Genomic DNA, 17,943 nt, shown 5'->3' on the forward strand with positions numbered 1-17,943 from the left:
CTATCTTAGCTATAGTTATACTGCTTATATAATATCGTGAAATACACTCAGCAAATTTGTCATACCATTTATTAGTTTTTTCTGTTTGCACCATCCCTTGTACTAATTGCAAACACGTTTGTGTGATGTTGTGTAATACTTGCCAACTGCATTCCTTCATGACAACTGTTGTTTTTTCTACCCTGCCATTTGTTATTAACAAATGGCTTATCAAAGTTGTGCTTGTGGCAAAACAAACTTAAACAGACACATCTTACAGAGTGGGATACATTCGTGATCCACGTTGTTAAACCAACACGAAGTCGTGCTTTTACTTTGAAAAGTACGCAACGTGAAGTGCTGACGTTATTGCCAGGACCTTTACGCGGATGGAGGAGTAGAAATAATTGACAATAAACACACATCGTATGCCTCCGACAAAAGTGCCGGAAATTTGTGCAGCAAATTGAGCCAACGCGTTATCAATGATAACTTCATCGCCGTACGTCGTCGTGTGAAGCTCTGCGGTCGCTGACTGCTGTTCCGACTCGGTGAAATGGAGCACATCCGAACGCCAAAGGTAGCTAACAGTTCCAGCTAATCACAAATGGATAGGAAACAGTCAGCTGCTCGGCCCGTCTTAGTTGGGCTTTCTCTCGTGTGATTACTTGCACTAACGTTAGATATCAAAGTTAATGCTCGCGTTGAATGTGTGTGGATCTGACAGCACGATGAGGAGCAGTCAGTGTCGCCAGCAGATAGCAGTGTCAGACGTGACGAGCATCAATGAGCTGTGTTTTTTTTTTTTCCTGTACTGCAAATAGCTACTACTTGCAAGCCATTTTATTGATTGAGTTAAAGTTACACTGCCAAGCAATGTGAAAAAACACCACGAGGAGAAACCAAACTTCAAGCATGACTGCATATTGATGGACCCATCAGATACACAACAGCCTACATACCTGTATGTCTGATAGTGTCTGTAAATATAGTTTCACTTTTTATGATCTGGACAGTTATCCTAAACATACTTTAACAAAACTACCAAGGATTTGGGCTTTGCCAAACTGTGGAACCCCCTTACTGAAGACCAGACAGGCCTTGCAGAGCATCACTATAAACGATACAAAGTGGCTGCTGATGTCTGTGGGGTGGATACTTAAGACAGTGATTGATTGTTCGAGGTCCATTTGTTGTTAATCTGCAAGACAGGGTCGCACAACGACATGCAAGTGGAAGCCCCTTTATGTCTCTCACTCACACACACACACACACATGTAAAACAGAACAAACATAAGCTGCTATAGCTCCCAGTTTTGCACACGCTTTAGGCCCACGCCTAACATATTCACACACACATACAGGTGTAATCATGTGAAGGGTGTGCATGTTCAAAGGGAGCTGTTTCACCTGATTTTGGAGGCTCCAGGATAGTCGCACATCATGTCTTACAGACTGAGGGATCTTATTAGTCATGTGCTGGGATCAGGTGGCTATGATTGCAAGCAGACTGGGTGTGGCCCTATTGTCTCAAATCTTCTTGGTTGTTTGCTTGAATAAGACAGCGGAGGAAAGCAAACATATGTTGTCACTTGAGAAAAAAAGCATGCAATTTTCAAGCTATTTGGTTAAGATTCAAAGTACTGAAGCATAGCTGAGATTGCATGATTAGTTGACAACATATATTAAACATTAACAACTCTCTTAAGTGACTAACTCACTTTTTTCACTCACACACACACACGCGCACACACTCCTGACTTCTATGTGCTGAGTAGCTTGCCTATGCAAAAGCTGAGTCGCGTTGGATGCTGGGAGACAGAGATAGGCTCAAATATTTCATCATATCTGAGACTGACCGGAAAGCAGAAACAAAGGAGAGGATGTCTGAGTCAACCAGATAACTGCTAATGTGCTGAATCATGGATTTGGACTGTTTGCTGCAGTCGCTGCTAACTGTCAAACTAGCCTTTTAGGCACAGGGTAAAGGTCTCTATAGTAACAATCGGCTTACTTCTTTTTTTTTTTTCTTCTTTTTTATCGTCACTGCCAGTGAAAAAGTGTGACTTGAGTACATGTTGCTTGTTTATGTGCGTGGATGAGTTGGGCTGACTGCAAGGCTACACACCTGCAGCATTTGAGGATACTTTTTCAATAACTGGGAAAGGAGAAAATGGATAAATACAACAGTTGCGTTTGAGTGTTGAGGTGCCAGCAATTGGTCAAACAGAAAATTAGGACCCAGATGGTTCGTGCACATTGACATCACATTCGTCACAATGTTCAGTCAAAACCATAATTAGACTTTCTTCCACGGTCCAGAAATCATTTGTGACTCTATAATGGGACTGGCAGTTGAAAGTTGGGCCCAGGTGGTCAGGATTAGGTAGTGTGCCAGCTGGAGCCGGTGCCAAGCGCCACTTACAGCCATTTTCTGTTAGCAAGACACTACCTTCCTTCTTTTCAGGATACCCACCCAGCTGAAGATGTTTAAGAACCATGAACTGCTCATTGATGTTGTTATTACTGGTTTGTGTGTGTGTGTGTGTCTTTTGCAGGTGGAGCAGGTGCGACTGTTGGATCGCTTCAGCAACAAATTCACCAATGGCGCGCTGTACCTCACAGCAACACATCTCATCTTTGTGGAGAGCAGCTCAAACAACTCCACGTCTGCCGCTCAGGAGATCTGGGTGAGTGGTTTCGGTGGAGGCTGCTGACACAATGCGCCTTTTGGTTATTACAGTAAGGCCAACCAATGCGGAGTGTTGTATGCCCCACTAGTGCAGGGTCATCGGGAGACTGGGAGGATGTCTACAGTGGAAACAGTGTCTCATGGCTACTACTCCATGCGCCCCACTTTTAGCTTTTAGCCTATTTATTAACATTTAGTCTGTACTGTACAAAGCTTGCACTCGCACACTGGAAGGACTTATGCGGCGTAATGTTGCCAGGAGCTTCTTGCCAAATCATCGCTGCTGCTGCCGTCACAAATCTTTGGCTCTGAATGTGCAGCCAGTTTTAAAGAGACATGCACGTGACCGCCACAAAGAAGTCTGCAACCCGGTGGATTGTGTGTGTGCGGTGGTGGTGGTGTGTGTGTTGGGCAAAAGGAGATCATTTGCAAGCTTGTGTGTGTGGTAAGAGGAAGTTGGGTAGAGGTTGAAACACCTCATTATAAAGTAGCAAGGTATCCGGTTTTCTTCCTCCGTCTGATAGAGAAATATTACTGTTACCGCACCGTGAGAACTGGGTTATTGCTTTCTGGGTACAACAGTCGGTAGGCCATCCTGATTGGTTGGTGGTCACCTTTTTTTACTGTTACAATGGCAACGGAAGAAATGTCAAACTTCTTTGTATCCTGTTGTATGATGGAGTGAAGCTAGTACTGTCAGCTGGACTTTCTGGTGTTCATTCTGAAAAGCTTGTGATGGTTTTAAAATGCTTTGTGAAGCAGATCCTGGGCCACGACCTCCTCCTCACCATCCTTCCTGCTTTGTATGCTGAGAAAAAGGAACGTTTTCTTTTCCCCTCTGTCGGTGGTATCTTGTGGCGCGTCGTCTCCTACTGTACACTGTGTTTCTTTGGTGCTATGGTTGCGTGTAGGTTGCCTGTAAACATGTGCCAGCGTACTGTATGTGTCTGTAGTCGTGGAGGCAATTCAGAATGAGTCTGTTGGTCAGCGAGAGAGACAGAGCTGGAATGTCATTGTCCTTTATACAATATTAAACGGTGCGTGTGTTTCACTGGTCGTTACCAATGCTGATGCCAACGCCCCCTCATAGAACATGGTGATGCACGTCATGGCACTCAAATCATTCATGATTATGTGGTTAATGTGCAGCAAACTGCACGCTTTTTGCAACGTTCCTCTGTTCAAAGTGCCTGTTCCTGAAATCCTCGCGCATCTTTCAACGTTGCAAACCATGTTTATTCCTCATTCTTATTTACGTTCGGGATCTTTATTAGGAGCTTCAAATGCTACAGCAGGCATGAAGGCCCATTTAACAAAAGCTCTTTTTTACAATGATTTGAACATGGGTGTCAGATGCTCTTCATTCGGCCTAATGACAGATGTAGGTGTGCAGCAGGTGAACAAGTGCCAGGATGTAGAGTATATCAAATAGTTAAACGTTCATACTCTGGCTTTGCTTTGTAAGTCATCTTGTTTGAGGTTACTTGTGGGTACGCATGTTACACTACACAGTACAGGCAAAACAGCACCTTGCATACTAAACATTTAAAGCAATTCACTGAAGATCATGAACTGTCCCCCTCTTTTGCCCCTTTGCTTCCCCCCCCGCAGATTTTGCACCACCATATAGCGTCTGTGGAGAAGCTCTCCCTGACCGCCACAGGCTGTCCTCTGGTCATCCAGTGTCGGAACTTCAGGCTGGTTCATTTCGTGGTGCAGAGGGAGAGAGATTGCCACGACATTTACAGCTCGCTGCTGCGTCTCCTTCGGCCTGGTGGGTTTTTCAGCTAGTCTGTGGAAGATCTGTGCTTTTTTTTTTTTTTCTCCGTCAGTGTTTCGTTAAGGCTCCTTCTCTGGTTCCCTTTCTCCTTCGTGCAGTATCCTACGAGGAGCTCTACGCGTTCTCCTACAACCCCAAACAGAACGACCAACAGAGAGAGGAAGGGTGGCAAATCATCGACCTCGGGGCGGAGTTTGAGAGGATGGGCGTGCCCTGCGACCAATGGCAGCTCACGAACGTCAACAGAGACTACAAGGTAGATAGTAAGCTGTGTCTTGTCAACCGTAAAGTGTTCTTCATCTGAAGCGCCAAATTAAAATACACCGTTGGAGACAAATCCTCAAGGGGAGAATATTTAGGCAATTCCTGGTGCTTTTTTTGTTGCCTGCACGCACATAGTCTCTACAGTTTCATGGTGTGTCTTGTTAAGACTTGTACGTAAAATGTGCTTAAGCACAGAAATTGATGAAAAACAAAAAAAAAGAGCTCCCAAATGATAGTCAGCATGCACTCTGGCCAGTTAAAGTCTGTTGTTGAACCTTGGCACGGCTCTGTGTGCCATAAACACGACCTGCAACAAAGACAGCGGATCGGACAGTTTGATGACGTCACATGATTACAGAGAGAAACAAATCAATAAAGAAAATTGGCACTTGGTAATACTTTATTGTGTTTTGTTTAGACAGTACAACACATTATGAAAACATTATGCATACATGTCCAGCAGAGGGCGCATGTGTCCCATTACTGTCAACATTTAACACGACGTGTTTACGCACAGATTAGTTTTTAGAGTACAATAATTAGTTTTCTACGACTAAAACGATCGACTGATGATTTTAGTTACCATGTTTCACGGTTCAGAGCAATACAAATTCTGATGCTCACAAATCAGGAGACGTCTGGCAGTATGTGATGTGTGCATGTGTTGGTTTTCCAGGTGTGTGAGACATATCCACGGGACCTGTATGTTCCCATCACCGCCAGTAAGCCCATCATTGTGGGGAGTTCCAAGTTCAGAAGCAAAGGACGCTTTCCTGTACTCACATACTTCTACCAAGAAAAGAAGGTACTGTATGAGCACCATTTTACAGTTTGATACATTTTCTTTTATTTGGTTTGTGGAGCGAATGTGAAAATAAAAATGGCCATAGACTGCAGGTGTGATAGAGTATTGGTTTTCAAAAGAAAGTACCGGTCTTCTTCCATCAGTGCTGCTGTGTGCTTACCATTATCTTACTGTTCATACTGAGGATTTCCTAAATGTCTCACTGCTAATGGAGTAGAAATATGTAAAGCTTTGCCACAGTGTGGTGCTAGAGGAACGGCCATAGGATTCATGTAAATGAAAGGCTGTATTACCTCACTTGTATGAATGTGCTAGACAAACTTTGTTGCCGTGATTACGTAAAAATGGCAGCACATGACATGGAAATCTGCTTTTTATATTTCATGTACAGATGGAAGTTTTTACCTTTTTAGACGGAAAGTCTGAGGATCACCATAATTATTAGCAGTTACTGACTTGAGTCCATGAAATCCGGTTGATAGAATCTTGTTCAATAATGTCAGATGAACATGTCTGTGGGCCCTGCTAAACAGAACGTCAATAAAGCATGTGTTCTAGCACGGTGGGTGCACAGACCTAGGCATTCTAGTCAAACAAGTCTGAGCAGAGAGCAGACCTACTACCCGCATTCTTTCCTTTCTTTCTAACGCGGACACACCTGATTTGGCAAACAAACTGTAAACACTCTGTAATCAATCAACGGCACTGTGACTTGATCTGGGGGTTTCATAGTGTGAACAAAAACAGCTTCGTCATTATCATTGATCTATTTAGGATTACAAAGCTGAAAGACAATGCTGCTGTTTTCTGTCCATAATCCAAACTAAGAAAGTAAATTTGAACTTTTTATTTATTTTTATTTTTTTATTTTTTTATTTTTTTTCAGTTTGATAAATATTTAATCAATATTTAGTTTTTGTTTTGGCTTTGCCAGACTCATGGGCGGTGTAGTTGTTAAATTGTAGGTGAGTTTCATGGGGAGGTAGTACTGAGCGTCATGTCAAATGCAAGCCAAGTTTATTTACACACACAGACACTACATCAACATATTTTCAGCTACTAAGCTCCAGTTTTAGTTGATCATTTAGCAGCAGTACTTTTCATTTTTGTTCTGATCAGCGTACTCTTTCCACCCTGACAGGCGGCAGTGTGTCGATGCAGTCAGCCTCTCTCTGGGTTCAGCGCGCGGTGCTTAGAGGATGAGAGCATGCTGCAGGCCATCAGCAAGGCCAATCACAACAGCCGATTCGTCTACGTCATGGATACCAGGCCGAAGGTAGCCGCCGAACCGAAACCTTCTTCTGAAATGCTTTAAATGTGCTGTGTGTGTGTGTGTGTGTAGAACTGGGTTCAATGCTCCATAAACGTTTTGAAAAACAGAGTTGCAGATGATTTAGTTTCATATGTGCATTCTCTCTGTCCCGCAGTTGAATGCGCTCGCTAATCGAGCAGTGGGTAAAGGCTACGAGAACGAGGATAACTACTCCAACATCCGCTTCCAGTTCATTGGCATTGAAAACATCCACGTAATGAGGACCAGCCTGCAGAAATTGCTCGAAGGTTTAACACACGCTGCTGCACAAACACAAATGTCATTTGCATTTTTGGTAGATGATAAAGGGGCACTGTAATGGCAACAAAGTCGTCTGTGAATGTTTTTGTTTCTGAAGTGACTGTGTGTATTTCTCAGTGATTGGGACTCGGTCTCTTTCCATGAGCGACCACCTGGTTGGCCTGGAGAGTTGCGGCTGGCTGCGGCACATCAAGGCTGTCATAGATGCAGCTATCTTTCTCAGCAAGGTAGAACATTTCCCCCTTCCTGGCTCCTTGATTTTAGACTCTCTAGATATGAATTTCTTTGCACATTAACATTGTTGTTATTGAAGGTATGCAAGTGTTTATCTGAACGTAATATTCTGCATTTATCGAAGGTTTAAACCACTCAATAAAAGCAATTATTATATATCATCTTTGTCTTCTTTCAAACTTGTCTGTCCACCAAAACCTCACTGCTCATTACTGGCCCTACTACACTAGTTCGTCAAGGACTGCTTACTATCTTTTTTTTTTTACATGCCATAATCCTCTGCTGTCTGTCTTCAACTTTGACCCCAGGCGGTGACAGTGGAAGGAGCCAGTGTGTTGGTTCATTGTTCAGACGGATGGGACAGAACATCCCAGGTCTGCTCACTGGGGGCGCTGCTCATGGACCCTTACTACCGCACGGTCAAGGGCTTCATGGTACCGACCCCACACACACACACACACACACACACACACACACACACACACACACACACACAGTTTGGCACAAGTGAAATAATATGAGCTGACTCTTTTGGTAATTAGTGTCTCTCTTGTGCTCTATCCTCACACTTGTCGTCTAGGTACTGATAGAGAAAGACTGGATATCCTTTGGCCACAAGTATGCCGACAGGTGAGGCTTCAACAGGATCAAATAAGCCAGCGTATGTACTATTTATACTACTTAGTTCTTTCATGGTTATCATGTGACCATTACTGTTTGAATTATTTACCTTAGGTGTGACCAGTTGGACGGGGATTCAAAAGAGGTGTCACCCATCTTCACTCAGTTCCTGGAGTGTGTCTGGCAGCTGACAGAGCAGTTCCCACAGGTGTGTGGGAGCTGTATTTACGCAGACTTATGCGTCGTATATGCAGTGTGCTTATTGTATTTATTGAATGATAACCCCCCTCTGTAGGCATTTGAGTTCAGCGAGTGGTTCCTGCTGCAGATTCATGAGCACGTCCACTCCTGTCAATATGGGAACTTCCTTGGCAACAGTCAGAGACAGAGAGAGGACTTGCGGTGAGTCCAAGGTTATTTATTCTGTGCAGCCTTGCTTCTATTGCACAGATAACGACATCAAGGATAACGATTCTGTGCTCACTAAATTCGACATTGATTTCCAAATAATTTTCTGTGTTCAAACCTTCAGAATTATCATAACTTTATTCATATAGCAAAGAAAATATAATTAACTAAGAATAATTCAATAAAGCAGCAGAAAGACGACATCACATCAAAGCCAGTCTGTAAAAATGGGTTTTAGGAAGTGATTTAAAAGAGATGAATCATGAAGATGATTCTTCTAGCCTTATCTCCTCAGGCAGGTCGTTCCAAAGCTGAGGGGCCCTGAAAAGCAAAGGTCACCTTTTAGTTTTGAGCCTCGCCTTTAGAACAGCCAGAAGGGCCCCACCCATCCTGTGTGGGAAACGTCCATGTGCTGTATCAGGCTAAACCAAACACAATTGAGGATTGTAAATCACGTAGTTCTGACAAATACACCACCACACATGCAACAGACACACACCATCAAGCCACATTGAACTGGTTGCTCTCAGTTATGTCCAATAGGATAACATTACTGCCCGTTTAGCGGCTGCCGTCTGCAGCGTTCTCCCTCATTACTCGACCAGTTTCAAAAATCCTTGTATCCGCATCAGTCACTTCGACACAGAATCATGGGGGAAATATGGTCCAGGTTGAAAAGTGACCCTTTTTAGATTTGTGTTTCAACTGTGGCTGAGAGCAATGGTTTCAAATGAGTGTTGGGCATTGTTGAGAGAGTTGGATGATAATGAATGGGAAAGCTTGGGTCGAAACAATGAATGGGAGTCCAGATGTATGTGATCAAACACCAGCTTTATAGTGGCTAAAAGTACGTTTTTACTTACTAAGAGAGAGTAGATCAATCAATTTGAAAACCTTCTTTGTCTTTAAATGTGTTATGTGTCTGTCTAACTGCTGTTTTGTGTTTCAGGCTGAGAGAGCGGACCCACTCACTGTGGGCATTTCTAATGAGTGAAAAACAGAACTACCTGAATCCGTTCTACAGCACTGCGTACTCTGAAACACACCCCGTGCTGGAGCCTTCCACTCTGCCCTACCATTTCAAGTCAGTGCAGCCCCCCCCCCCACCCTGCTATTGTTACATATTTCAAATGCCATACTTCAATTGGCCCTGGCATCTTACGGATGTTTTTTTGTTTCCAAGGTTCTGGAGGAACATGTACCACCAGTTCGATCGGTCTATGCACCCTCGGCAGTCTATCCTCAAAACCGTTCTAACTCTGAGGGAGAACAGCCGCAAGGCAGAGAGCACATTGCAAGCACTGGAAAATGTGAGTTCATACACACGGCATTATCTATGAGGAGACTATTTGGAAATTCTTAATTGGGAATAATTCCTTAAGATGCACCGTCTCGTGTCCATGGGGGATCCTTAAAGACGAGTTAGACAAAAGCTTTCACAAAAAACTAAAACAACAACAAGATCAATGATGCCAAATGAGTCAAAATATAATAATGAGACCGTTGGGGCACTGAAGAAACACTTTGTTGCCGGTGTATTTTGTTTCATTCTGTGTGGATATATGCTGTTGTCTTTTTATTTTTATAAATTAAATCCCATTTCATCAGAAGCCACAGTTTCAATTATGTTTGCTTTGTTTTTTTACTTGTGTGGTTAACAAAATAGTTTTTCTTGTGACAATGGGGAAACAAATGGTGGACCACCATAACTTTGGGATAACGGGGTAATTATCTCGTTATGATCAATGTTCTCTTGAGATGAGATGAAATAAGTTACTGAAAATCCTTTTCCTTTCCAAAAACATTTTTAGTGGATGCACATAAAATCTACCAAATCAGAAAATAAATATCAATCTTGAAACACGTTTCATATTCAAACTGATAATGTTAGTTAGAGCATGACGGTCAAAAGGTGAAGAGTAAATGACTGCGTTTACATGTTGCATTTCTGAATGAAAACCTCCTTCTCTTTGTCGTCTCTCCAGCGGCTCCACCAGCTCGGTGTCACCCCCATTGTGACCTCTGACCCTCCTCCGCTCACCAGAGATCAGCGCTCCAACTCCAACAGCATCCCGCCGTGTCCCAATTCCCTCATTCTCGGGGCGCCCATAAACCACAAAGAGGTGCAGCGACAGGAGGAGGAGGACGAGCAGGAGGCGGAGGAGGAGGAGGTGGGCGAGGAGGCCACAGAGAGCACCGACACGGAGCGGACAGTGGAGGGCAGCAGCGGCACCGAGAGCAGGAAGCAGAGCTACGGCGAGCTGGAAGGGACATACAACAGCGAGTCGGCAAAAGAGGAGCCGGCGGTTGTCAGTCTGGAGTTTGGAGTGGCACGCATGACCTGCTGAGACCAAACAGGGGGATTGTGGGATGCTGAGGGAAAGGCGCGGCTTGCTGTAAGTGTGTGTGCGTGGCAAGGGGGAGCCGTGGTTCTGTATGCGATAACCTGCTGATTGTGCAATGGTCCTGAATGGGCAGAATGAATGAAGTTGTATGTGTGTATAGTCTAAATCTCAATGGAAAGCGTCATTATTATGTCATATACTGTACCTACAGAAAAAAAAAAAAAAAAAAGCTTGTTTTTTTTTATGAATGTTGAAAAGCACTATAGAGAACTAATGAATAGAAAAAGAGAATAAATTCATCCAAAAAATAGTGACTCTTCTAGTTTGTTCATCTTTTTATATAATCCTAAACATATGACCTCGATATTCTCAACAAATACTCGTATTTATCCACATGAAAACCCACAGAAAATCACTTTTTTTGGCACCAGTAATTTTTCATCTGGTCCAAAGGCTTGAAACCAGCCTAATCTGAATGTTGTTTGTGACCTGAGCTGATTTTGCTTCAATGTGACTGATTGAAAAAAATAAAACATCAAATTCTACATCAGTAAAGATAATCTAGCACTGGAAACTATGCTGAGCCAAAATTTGGCCTCACTTCTGACGAAACGCAGTTTTTATATAAGTGGTCACTGGTCATTTAACTATTACTGTCACAATGGACAAATTAACTGTGACGATCAGACCCTGAAGAGGTTCTGCTGTCATCCTCATTGATCATTTCATCCTATTTTACACCCTTATTTTAACGAGGTTGGATTAACTGCCCTCGGGACGTGGATTATTAATTTAGGTCTGAATTTCATATTTATATTCAAGCCAGAGTGTGTGTGTGTTAGCTCCGCTTTTATTAAAGACCATAATAAATTCATTCCAGACCGAGGTTGTGACTTTGCTTCATATCAGAGCTCAGGAAGGATTTGATCTTTATTGGATTGAATTTCCTGTACAGGCAAACATCTTCCTCTATCAGATTGCTGCAGAAAGACTGTGTGTTTGTGTGTGTGTCTGCAAATTCACAATAATCTACATTAATTTGATTTGTGTCGTGCATGGCACTGAAGGGAACAAAGCTAACTTCACAACAACAGAGGCTCCACCTTATGTGCTTCTACATGCTTTATGGAATTTGTGCTGGCAGCACTTGCAGTGAACTAGTTCCTTCTGAAACGCCACTCTCTTTATCGTCCTCGCATACTGTATAAGGAATAAATAGAGTTCTGTGCTTGCACACACACATTCACACAGCAATCAGACAAAGTGGCCACTGGCCTCAGACGAACCAATGTCTATGAGCAGCTACAACAACTTGCAATAAAGATGGACTGGCAGTGTGATGTGTCAGCTTTCTCAAAAGCTCCTTTCTCTTTACAATCTGAGGAAAAAGGACACAATAAGTGACTCAGAGTAAACACACATTTAGAAGAATGAAGAATAGGGTTTTTAGCCACCTTAAATTCACTTTTCATTCATATTTTAACTTTCTTGTTCTCGCAAAGGTTTCTCTAACTTCAAATTTTTATAATAACTAACATACAATTAAATGTTCATCCCTCACATGTAAATTAACAGTCAATGCTGTCAATTAACCACAACAGCAGACTACTGTAATTTATCAGCATAATATAGTATTGTGGTGGAAATATGCTTCTCTATACAAGTTCAGTGAATCACAATCCCATCGTACTATCGATTGTAGGTTAATGTGTCTGTAATGACGATAGAATATTTTTTATTCGTCAAACTGTTCATTGCCTAAAAGTCATTTTTGAGTTTCAAGACGTGACCGCTCGTGAACGTGACTTTGGAGCACAGCTTCAGTCCTTCTGAGGACAGCCGAGGAGCCGAGGTGAAGTTACGCTTATAAGCCGAAATTCAAAGTCTCCAGTATTGTTTTGTCTTCATGATTATTGAACTGTTAACATCTTAGATAATGTTTTACTTGGTCTGTTTCGTTACATCAGGTTGATAGCTAGCTCTCTAATGTTAGATAGCTCAAGCTCAATTAACCTTAGAAAAGTTAGTCAGTCAGATAACAGCAAGTTAACATAAATAAAGTTAATCACCAATTACAGTGTAACGTTAGTAACCTAACTTGTGTTTACTTGTGCTCTTATTGAACCGACTGTAGAACCGCAAACAGGACGATTATCAAAATGGAGAGGTGTGTTCAAGACGATGAACAGTTGAGGTAACGCTAACAGTAACGTTACCTGTGTGTTATTGTAAATAAAATATATTCATTCAATGTTAAATAATATGCGCTATACTTGTAAGCTTATATTGCGGAGTTGTGAGGTCGCTGTAAGTAGGTCAAAAACTCCGAGCAGGGCATTCCGTCGCCTGTTCGCACGATAGAAACAGATACAGTGGCCCTGTAAGAAACACTTGCTTAAACCACCAGATTAGGGCGGAAACGCCATCTTAGAACAAGGAGTAGAGTTCTCTTTATCTATTCACACAGAGACTTCGAAATAGCTTAGAACTGCACCCTTTCCGGCACCTTAAGTGTTAACAATATGCAGACACACTGACCTTCCAGAGAAGGCGGGATCCGGACGTGAGCCAGTGTGGGCGGAGATGCCCAGTGCTCCAACGAGGCTCTCTGAAAGCTAGAAACAGATCCGCCTCCTACTTTGCTTTAACCAATAGGCTTCCATCAGAAGAACCTATAACACGCGTGCGCACTCTGCTCAAGGGCCTTTTAGTTTCACTTTTCTAGGGTCTGTGCACGTTTAACTGCTGGACATAATACTTCTGTTACAAATAAATGGTATTGCTTGAATTGAGCTAAACGCCTCGATCTCAGTCTGTTCACTCGAGCCACATCCTCAACATTATCTCAGGAGCAACATTAAAACCAGATCAAACTTTTTATTGTTGGAATGCTGTTAAGCATTCCAACTATTGTTATCCTGTTTCTTTATTGTTGGAATGCTGTTAAGCACTCCAACCCAAACCCAGTTATCCTACTATCACGTAACGTAATCCAATATATGGTAAAATACCGTAAAAGTAAATTACGGTAGCTTCACCATAAAAAAAACATGAATTACTGGCGTCCCTACTGCCAGTAAGTTACCATTATTTTATGGTGAAATTGTTTAGAGTGTAGGTTTATTTATTAGAGTTGCTTGCATTAGTGTGTTCATTCATTCAAGTTGCAACATCAAAGTACTAATAATTATTTGCTTTAAGGCGTTATTGCTTTCAATGATGCATGCTTTCTATTTGTAATGTTGACAAAGCCGTAAGTCAGGTTAATGCACCTCTGACACTATATCAATACTATCTCTGTTGGAGAGGTCTTCCTGTAGCCTGCTTGTGCATGTTACCTCACATTAAATATTGAGGAGCTGGGGGCTCTCCCAGGGCTTTGAATCACTCAGAAGAGTACTGCACGCCATGCTGGGAGAACACTCCTGAGGACAAGGAGGGACTACTGTACCTACACTCAACATAAACGCTGTAGTGTGCAAAATGTCCATATACAGAGAGCCCACATTGATGTGCATACTGTATACACACGTTGTATGTAGATGTTGCACATGCAGGATGCACATGACATGTGTTTGTAGTGCAACTACATTTATCCAGCTACTCACTTGTGTAATTCATTAACGTGTTTCTCTGCTACATGATGCATCTCTTTGGGTTTTTTGCTCTATGATTATTGTGCAGTATGCACATGGAGAAAGTATAGAGCTCTTTAATGGCAGAAATTTGGACTTGTTAGAGTCGGAAAAGCAAAGGTGTTGAGCCAGCATATATAAAACCAGGACTCTGGAACTGGTAAACCTAAATGGAAGAGAGCCATCAACAACATATAATGTGTAAGTGACATATAATATATCACTTACACATGTGATTTTCATGCTATGATGACAGTCTGCTGCAAAAATGGTCAATAATGTGCAGAAAAAGTTGACACCGAAAATATTTAATTGAAAAGATCAACATGGACTTGACAATTATTCTGGTATTATTTATTTTATTGTAATTTATGTATCTAATATGTGAGTATTTTATTGAGTTTGGGTTCTTTGGGCCCACATGCTCATAGAGACATTGTTTACAGCCTTTGGAATGTAAAAGTGTTGGGGAGTCTGCACTTAGAAGGCTCAACAACAGTTAGAACGGCTCCCTGTTGATTACTAAAGTAACAAAAGAGCACAGGGGGGGGGGGGGTAATCCTTCAGGGTTTAATACTTTACACACAAACATGAGCGCCGCCACACACACACACACACACACACACTCACACACACACACACACGCACACACACACACACACACACACACACACACACACACACTATTGCTTAATCTGGAGCTGGAAGACTCTGTGTCCACAACCTGATTAACAGGACACCGGGTGATAATAATGAAGAATGTGTGTGTGTGTGTGATCTGTACACACTGGGTGTGTGTTTGTACTGTGTAACAGACGAACGATGGACAAGCAGCTACACCTGTGCCTTGTTTGCTTCAGCACAGATTAAAGGCTTGACAGGGAGGAGCAGAGTGCACTGATACTAAAGCTGCAGTGAAGAAAAAAGACAAATGCATTTCGTGAAGCTAGACATTTGCATTTCTGGAACATTTTTGCCTATGCTGTGCACCTTTATTTCAATTGCAAAGAATGACATACAGGAAAATAGAGAGAGAAAATGTCCTCTAACTGTCCCACTTAGTACTGAGCTTCACTCAGGGGGCTGAAATGGGAACCCTATTTAGACAGATGGGGCTGGGGGGGGGATGTATAGGGTGTGTGCTTCTTCTATGGAGTGGTCTCACTGACGTCACGATCTCCTTAGTTACCAGGTCGGTCGGCCATGTTGGAGTACATACAGATCCTCCATGGCGGCGAGTAAACAAGGAAGTGCGGCGAAAATACCATACTTTGAATCACTGGATAGTGCATCAAAGGTTCGCTACCTGGCCAAATTGAAGGTTATTGGTAACTTGGATCCCTATACGATGAGTGCAGATGGTTTCAGTGCCGATCCTACTTACCTTCCATCGGTAAACTACGCCAACATCTACACGTATCTCGTGAACACCCCCAGTCCTTACACAAAAGACGAGCTGGAGTGCTACAAAGGGCTCGACGCTTATAATCAGTTTGTCAGTGGATGGGTCCGAGACGTCAAAGCAACGGTCGTCGAGAATTCTCATCTCGTCATTGGAAGAGTAAATATATACAGATCTGGTCCGATATTTAGCAATATTCAATGTTTACTCAGCGCAAACAGACACGTGTGTTTGTTTACATTGTACGTGCATGTCATTGTGTGCGTGTGTGTAGGAATTCACTTTCAACTAACTCCTAACTTCATCCCCCCCCCCCCACACATATATATATATATATACACATATATATATATACATGATACGACGTTAAACTCATATCAAGCAATGCTGAGGCTGCATCTCTGTGTTTCGCCTGTTGTACACGCTCGACACATCTCTGGCACCGACTGCTGTCACGGGCCGATGAAGCTTCGGTAACCTTCTCATGTCCATGTTTAATTTATATTTCCTTTATTAAATACTGTTCACAAACGAATTTGCAAATAAAATCACTGACCACTTATAAAGTGATCCGCACATACTCGAGTGTACCCCAAATTCGATTCCTTTATATCCCGAGAGATGCGCGACAGCCATTTCTGGCGACGTCGCTTGGATAGCTCCTTCGTGTAATTTCCTTGATGTGTAATAACCGCTGGCAAACCAAAGAATGATTTCTTGTCTCTATCAGCTCTGCTGCCACAACCAAAGACAGCACAAAAGTTCACCATGATCGATAGGTTCTGCGACTCAGCCGTGCATGCCAGTGGCTGTGTGTACTCCAACATGTACTCCAACATGGCCGACAGCTAAACTGTGACGTCACACGAGACCACTCCATTGCTTGTGTGCATGTGTCTATAGTTTTACTCACAGTAATTAGAGAAAGAAATTAGTATTTGGTTGTGACAAAAGCACTCTTTCTTTGGCGTTTGTGTAGAATTAACCATAATAAGCTTGTGGCCCACCGTGACATAGAGGAGTAGCATCTTCATTTTCTGATCGTTAAGCCGAATATGTATCTCAAAGTGTAAGGGTTAATGTCAATGGGTATTGTCCTCTGAACTCTGTTGTATCTGGATATACAAATATAACACCTTACTGATGTTGGAATGATTTAAGCAGAATGACGATGTGCATTTCCACCATAAGAACTTAGGCAAGGCAAGGCAAGGCAAGTTTATTTGTATAGCACATTTCAACAACAAGGTAATTCAAAGTGCTTCACATAAAACCATTAAAAGCATCAAAACATAAGGCAAAAGAAAAGGCGATTTAAAAACAATTAAGAACATTCATTAAAACATTAAAAAACAGTGCAAGAAATAAAATGCAGTAGTAAAATGCAGAAATGCAGGAAATTGATTAATATATGAATTGAATGTGGTTCAATTAAAGGCAGCAGCAAACAGAAAAGTCTTGTGTAGAACTTAGCAAAATCCTTTGTCTCATCATGTGATAACTGAGCCCTCTCATCAGTCTACAGTCTTGGCCAGCCATCTGCTGCTTAGAGTCAGTTTCAAGTCCATCCAACAGCCGGCTGACCTGCTAGCACGGCTGTGGGGCATTCTGCTTGAGTATCTGATGTACCTGAAAACCTGCACACTAGGCGACTGACTGACTGGCAGGCAGACAGGCTGGGTGACTGACTTGTTGGCTGAGCGGACAGATTATCTTTCTTATTGGGGGCCAGCACAAGGAAGATATGCTTCAGCACTCCACTCTGGGGAAGCCCTCACAATGTGTTTGTGCGGGTGTGAGCATGTCTGTGAGTGTGTGTGTTGCCTTGGGCGGATGAATGCAGACATTGTTTGATAGCAGTGGGCTGGAAGAAGAGAGCCTGTGCCCTAAGCAACTGAGGAGGAGGAGGAGGAGGAGGAGGAGAGAGAAAAGGAGCAGGGGAGGGAAGGAAGGAGGGGAGAGGAGGCTTGTAAGTGGGTCGGGGTATCAGGGAGATTCATTGGGGGGTTGGGAGGGATAGAATAGGCAGTAAAAAGAGCACCCACAGTGGAACACGCTCAGTATGAAAAAATAGGGAACTCTGGGTGAATCTGCTGCAGACCATTTGCTCAATCATTGTTTCCTTAACATAGTGTAAAATCTAAAACACTTCACGTATATATTATGTATATTTAAGACAACAAGAAAAGAAGAAGAGCAGAAACT

General features: G+C 42.6%; 1 protein-coding gene across 1 annotated transcript; it reads left to right on the forward strand.

Annotated features, from left to right (window-relative positions):
* Nucleotides 1–365: 365 nt before the first annotated feature.
* mtmr6 (myotubularin related protein 6) lies at nt 366–11,250 on the forward strand. Its single transcript, XM_079291683.1, has 15 exons — nt 366–559; nt 2,538–2,669; nt 4,283–4,445; nt 4,550–4,707; nt 5,392–5,520; nt 6,662–6,796; nt 6,948–7,080; nt 7,211–7,320; nt 7,636–7,761; nt 7,908–7,957; nt 8,063–8,156; nt 8,244–8,350; nt 9,306–9,440; nt 9,540–9,666; nt 10,342–11,250. Exons 1-15 carry the CDS (start codon nt 536–538, stop codon nt 10,702–10,704), a joined length of 1,986 nt encoding a protein of 661 aa, XP_079147809.1. The 5' UTR covers nt 366–535; the 3' UTR covers nt 10,705–11,250.
* The last annotated feature ends 6,693 nt before the right edge of the window (nt 11,251–17,943 follow it).

Source organism: Melanostigma gelatinosum (assembly GCF_949748355.1).
Source record: "Melanostigma gelatinosum genome assembly, chromosome: 20".
Lineage (NCBI taxonomy): Eukaryota > Metazoa > Chordata > Actinopteri > Perciformes > Zoarcidae > Melanostigma > Melanostigma gelatinosum.

Coding starts and splice junctions, on each gene's coding strand:
- mtmr6 (XM_079291683.1), top strand. CDS start 536: ATGGAGCACATCCGAACGCCAAAG. Junction 560..2,537: donor AGCACATCCGAACGCCAAAG/GTAGCTAACAGT, acceptor TGTCTTTTGCAG/GTGGAGCAGGTGCGACTGTT. Junction 2,670..4,282: donor CTGCCGCTCAGGAGATCTGG/GTGAGTGGTTTC, acceptor CCCCCCCCGCAG/ATTTTGCACCACCATATAGC.